At 45.3% G+C, this 6,063-nt stretch overlaps 1 protein-coding gene across 1 annotated transcript; it reads right to left on the bottom strand.

The window, feature by feature from the left end:
* Positions 1–690: 690 nt before the first annotated feature.
* On the bottom strand, positions 691–4,875 carry Fd102c (forkhead domain 102C). Its single transcript, XM_076433020.1, has one exon. It carries the CDS (start codon positions 4,572–4,574, stop codon positions 3,339–3,341), a length of 1,236 nt encoding a protein of 411 aa, XP_076289135.1. The 5' UTR covers positions 4,575–4,875; the 3' UTR covers positions 691–3,338.
* Positions 4,876–6,063: the final 1,188 nt, after the last annotated feature.

Here is a 6,063-nt window from a genome sequence, read left to right as displayed (position 1 = left end):
AATAAGCAAATGAACGATCGATTAGCGGACTGCGCACAATGCGGGTCATATTTTTAAATAAATGCATAATTCCGATTTCAGCAGAACAATGTTTGTTAACATTATGGTAATGTTTGTCTGACAGAAATCGAAGGTTTGAGACGAGTTTCGAGGTGGATTTCTGCACGAGTTTATGTCTGATTATGAGACATAATTGCTGGCGATTATGTTACCGTTTTCAAGCCTAAACTAATCTGATAGGGCGTCTTTAACACCTTATATATCTCTTTAAGTGAACGATGACGCGCTTGTACATATTTATTTTCATTATGAAATTTTGCTGAAATCTTTGCTCGAAGAAAATTCTATTAACAGATGGTGCAAAGTGTCGGCTAATGGTCACGATGGATTGTTGCTACTACAAACAGCATTCTCAAGCGTCCGACGTTTTCCGTCGACGCGCAAACGTGCGAGGAATGTTTGCGTCAACCTCGACGATGGGAAATTCGCAAAACTGGCCGAGGTATTTGTGTCAAGAGTGCCGTTTCTCGTCTAAATTCACCTGGTAACGCTCTCTAATAATTAACAACGCTGGCCAGCTAAGCAATCCCATCCGGTAATTATTTTCAACGTCATTATCTATTTTGAAATTCCGGTTGAGGTGGTTCTGCACACAGAGACGTCGTTGCACAGCTCAGAAAAAAAGGAAGAGGTATCGCAGTACTTTGTATTTGTGTTTGAGCTGTTAATTCTTATGGTAATCAGAGTCCGCGGAAGATAATTCGTCAACAAAAGATCTCAATTGGATTTTTCTATTGAGAATTATGTTAATTTCATCGAATAAATCTGCGAGTATGATTTTATTTTGTTATGTGGTGTTATGAATAGCTGAGATGATCGTCACAATTGATCATTCACTGCGAATAAAGTATACGATCAATGTGTTCAGGTTTAATTATAGTTCATTTAACTAAACAAATTAATCTTGGTGCGAAATGGAAGATGGTGTTCTGTAGGAGACCGAAAATATCGAAACACAATTATTTATCGTTTAGGTTTGATATCTTGTCATTCTTTTTTATTAATACACAACAATTACATTTTCGTTTCGTCGTTGAGGAAATATTGGAAATCGATATGAAAGTCAAATCCAGAGAATTGGAAATTCAGTAGAATGCTGATCCAGATGTTGTTAAGCTAAATAAATTAAAAATCATGTGTACCTGTGTTCGAAACCCCGAGTAACATTTCTAACACTGATTTCTTAGACGTTCGTGGACAAAATGTGAACCCTTATGCATCTACAAATATTTCTACGTTAACTTATGGAAAGCAAAACAAAATCAAAATTTAAGTTTGCTATTTAAACTTTCGTTAGACCAGAAGTGCAACAAAAGCTACTGAATTTGAGACGATCCCCAATAAGTGCATAAAAGTCCACAATCCAGCAAACACAAATTGAAACTAGCATGTCAAACAGCTTCGTATCGAGCTCCCCCAATAATTAGGCGTATCTAAATCGGTCTCAATTAAACCATGAACGAGGGTGGGTCGGGTGAACAGTCAGAAACACGAGTCCATGGGAACAGAAACTTTATTGAACTTGAATTGCGATCGGTTCCGCGCTGAGAATCAAGAGGGATTAGGTTCGACGACATTTCCATTGCGTGGATGGTGATCTTTGTTTAAAAAACATTCCCTCCCGACTAATCGCACGCTTTTTTGTTGTATCGAGCGTGAGATCGTCGGGATACATCTCGGTTATACGTAAGCACGTATACGTAATAATAGATATACATACATACATACATACAGAGGGGGGTGGGGCGGCGGGGAGGGGGCGAGGGACTCGCGTGTAATTGTTACATTCGCGTACGCACGTGTGTGAACATCGTTTCCCGAAAAAACGACGATAAAACGGTCGATAATAAAGACGAGCTATAGTAAAACTCCGACTATGCTTTATATTACACTTTGAACAGCCGCGATCGCTTCAGTCTGACGCAAATGCCCCGCATCGTTTTGGGATTTCATACTTCGCGCACGAAACGGAGGCGAGTGATCGCCATCTTGGGGCTTCTCCCCTATTTACAAGGATTAATTCGCGGGTAGAACCCCACGATTGGCACAAGTCGATTCTCCAGCTTCGTGAAAACGCGCCGGAAGCTCGCCTTTCACGGTGAGAATCAAATAAATTCGATTTACATTTAAACATTAGTCTAAGCGCATTGTTTCGTCAAAAACTAACTAGATTTTCTTCGAGATCATTAGAGTGTACATGCTTCTGCAAATATTTGTTGCATGTAAATTTTCTCACTTCGAAGCTTGCGGCCTGTATAAAACGAAAGACTCGTTACGAGTCTTCTAGGTTGCAGATATATTTAAATAAATATTTAAATAAATATAAACTAAACCGCAAGAAACGAACAAGAATTTCCTTGCTTCAAGATTTCGTTCGAAATAAGGTAGAAACCTTGTTACAATTTTCCTAGAGGAACAATAGAACAGTTTCCTAAAATCATCAAGGTTCATCTTCCAAATTCGAACGTGAAAACATTTAAGAATCGACCAAGAATTGTGTCGGTGCAAAATTCACGTTCCGAATAAAATGAGAACGTTCTTACAAGTTTTCCTAGACTTCGTTAAGTTGCAGATATTCATGCAAATATTACCATTGTCTGAATTTAACGTTCACGTTCCAACCAAAATGAAACAAAGCCATTCAATCGAAAATTTCTTCAATCCCGACGTCGACAATTCTCAAGGAACGAAACATGCTACAAATGCACAAGATCCGCAACGAACCGTGTAAAATGCACCGTGAAAGGTAAACGAAAAATACAGTATCTACCTCGTGGGGTCTCTCAGGCATGTGGGATTCTACTCTCGAATCGGAATATACATAGTTTCCCTTACACATTTATTTATACAGCACACATATATTCTTCTCCTAACACATGTTTTGTTACAAGTGGGATCTCGAAACGAATGTCACCAGGACTCTCTTCCTCGACCCCGAAGCGAACCAGGATTGCGAGAAATTGCCAGATACATCTGCGGCTCGGTTCGAGGATTCGATTCGCGACCATATAGGCGACGGTATGTACAATGAATTATGCTAATTAATCCGGAGCCGTTCGGTTGGCAGGTCTGAGGAACTCGTTGGGTTCTCGATTTGGCACGACTAGGCTAGCACTCGGTGCTATCAATCCTCGATCCTCTATTCCACGTTGATCGACTGCGAAGCAATCATTCTGGGAAGGAAAGAATCACCCCGACACTTCTCCGGACCTGGTACCACGAGCTTCGTACCGAGGATTCACCAAATAGAACTGGAAGAGAACTCCAGGACACTAATCTTAGACGCTGGACCCGGTGCTCGAGGTAGCCGGAACGTAATAACTCCTAGCTTGCAAGTGATTATGCAGATGCAGTCCAGAGATCTGTGGACTCGAGGTCTGCAAGCCCTGATTGCTCCAGTGTCCCCCGGAGGAGATGACCTTGGCATCGGGGCTGGCCGACGGGGTGTTAGGCGACGGCATAGCGTTCGTCTCGGCGACCACGTCCACGTCCACGTCTTCTTCGTCCTGGTCCGGCTCGTGGAGGTCGTGTAACTCATCCTCGCTGCAGCTGAACCTCCTCGATTTAGTTGGCCTAAGGTCCGACTCGATCTGATGTTGATCATCAGGTGCCAGAAGCGACGCCACGTCAAACTGCCTCTTCCTGGAAGGTTGAAACGAGGAAGACTGCCTCAACGTCTGGCTCTGGAAGGTCTGCTGCTGGCTCTGTTGTTGTTGCTGCTGCTGTTGATGATGGGAATGATGATGATGAGGTGTCCAGATGCCGGAGATAGTCTGCGATGCTACTGGAGGGCCCAGGGTTGCTGGAGGAGGTGGCGTGGCAGGTAAAGGCGGCGGACTAGGACTATCAGGCTCCTCGTCCACCGCCAGACCCATGTGTCTGCGGACTTTCCGCTGAGCCTTGCGTCTCCGGAAGTCTCCTCGGCGGAAGTCCTCGAGATTAGCTGGATGTATAGCCCAGTAGTGTCCTTTACCGTTCGCGCTCCTGCCAGATTTGACGAAGCAATCGTTCAGGGACAGATTGTGCCTGATGGAGTTTCTCCAGCCTGGTCCCCGGGTCCGGAAATAGGGATAGTGCTCGAGAATGTGTTGATAAATGTCCGACAGCACTAACTTCTTCTCCGGAGAGGACAAGATCGCCATGGCGATTAAACCGATGTAACTATGTTGCGGTTTCGGTTCCTCCGGTATTCTCTGATGATGAGGATGCAACAAAGCCATCGACAGAGCCAGTCTGCTAGGGTATCCGGCAGCAGCAGCCGCCGCCGGGTACAACGGCAACGGAGCTGGAAATCCAGGGCCCATTCCTAAGTGAGTTGGAGCACTGGAAGGCGGGGGACCAACTCCCGGATGTTGAGGATGCAACTGTTGAGCCAGTCGCAGCCTCTCCGCCATCGCGTAATGGTACAGTTGAAGGCGATAGTGCTCGAGGCCTGGCAAAAAACCTGCCATGGGGTTGCCCAGGCCGACGGCTAGGGGCTCCTTCGCCGGCGGAGGACTCTCGTTGCTGCACATGACGGTACACACGTATCTTCTATGGCCTTGTTCTGTTTTTTTTTTCCAGTTGTCTTCGATCGGATCACTAGGTCATCAGCATTCACCTTTCACACTCGCGATTGTGTAGAATTCATTTGGAACGCTATTGCGGATGGTAACGCAGTCACTGGAACACCTGGCACCGATGTGTCCTTCGAGAGGACGTTCGTCGGAACGAGATTACAGATTGCCTCTTGGACACGATCGATCGCGGGGCCTCGATGTTTGCCGACGGTTTTCGGGCTGTTTGTCACGATGCGCTCCGAGCGACCGACTGGTCATGATTTACGATTCGGCCGCCTGCCAGGAGAGAGCACCGATGGCTTCTCCCCACCTGGGAAACACAGGCGGTCCAAGCTCCGCCCGTTTGCCCAGAACGTGGCACGGGGATCCCAGCCTGGAAACCAGAGCCCGTGTGCCGATTCTCCGACCAATAAGCACCGAGAGGGCGGCCGAAGATGGAACCCTCCGCCATCCGCCACACCTACCACGATGGATATTGATCCTGAATTCCGTAAACTACCACCGGGGGCGGTGGTGGTGTGTGACGGCCGTCGCCTTGTCATGGTGTTCCCCTGCCTGTGCCCCCGTTGTCTCTTATCAGACCGGCTACAAAGCTCGATATCATAGCCGATTCGCAGCCGACCGGCGAGAAAATCACCGACGCGTTTTCTCCTTTGCTGGGAATCTTGCTCCGAGACGAACTCTCTCTCTCTCTCTCTCTCTCTCTCTCTCTCTCTCTTTTCTCGCTCTCTCGCACTCTCTGTCTCTTCGCCACCCCATTCCAAGCTCGCAGAAGTGGCGGCGGTTTGATACGGACCTGCTGACAGCGATCCGATATCGGGAATCGATGCCGGAATTGTTAATCGGGATTCATTCGCGTTAATACGGAGGATTTTCATTTTTGAGATATTTTTTACAAGGGCGGCAGCTGCGGCTTCGCCAAAGGGGTAGTTTTTGGAGTATTGTTCTTATAGTGCTGTATTTATTGTGAGTAACTTATTGACTCTTGATTGGTTCGGTAATATTGTACGATTGATTTTAGTATCGTCAAAAGTTGTATTGTCGAGGGTAAAACTTAAGAGTATAAAAACGATTCTTCATTGATATTCTCTTTCATTCAATCATGCAACTAATTATTTAATACTGTTGTAATACTAGTGTAGCATTGCAATAAACACGCGATTAAAAAGAAAGAAGCAGAAAAACACGATTTTCTATTCATAACGTTCCAGCAAGATGTTGAATACAAACTATACATTACAAAATATTCCAAACATTGCATGCACAGATTAACTTTGTCATTATAATTAGACTATCGATTTGATGCATTTATGACAACGGTGAGCAGATGAAACAGGAATCATTCGAAAGAGGATTAAGAAAATCGACTTCCTAAAATGATTAAACGAGGAAAGAAATTTTTCTTCGGTCCCAGAACCGTGCGATCGGTGCAGAAAATAAATGA

This window comes from Lasioglossum baleicum, chromosome 11, assembly GCF_051020765.1.
Source record: "Lasioglossum baleicum chromosome 11, iyLasBale1, whole genome shotgun sequence".
NCBI lineage: Eukaryota > Metazoa > Arthropoda > Insecta > Hymenoptera > Halictidae > Lasioglossum > Lasioglossum baleicum.
The sequence above is the reverse complement of the archived record's forward strand: the minus strand, read 5'-3'. Positions and strand labels throughout refer to the sequence as shown.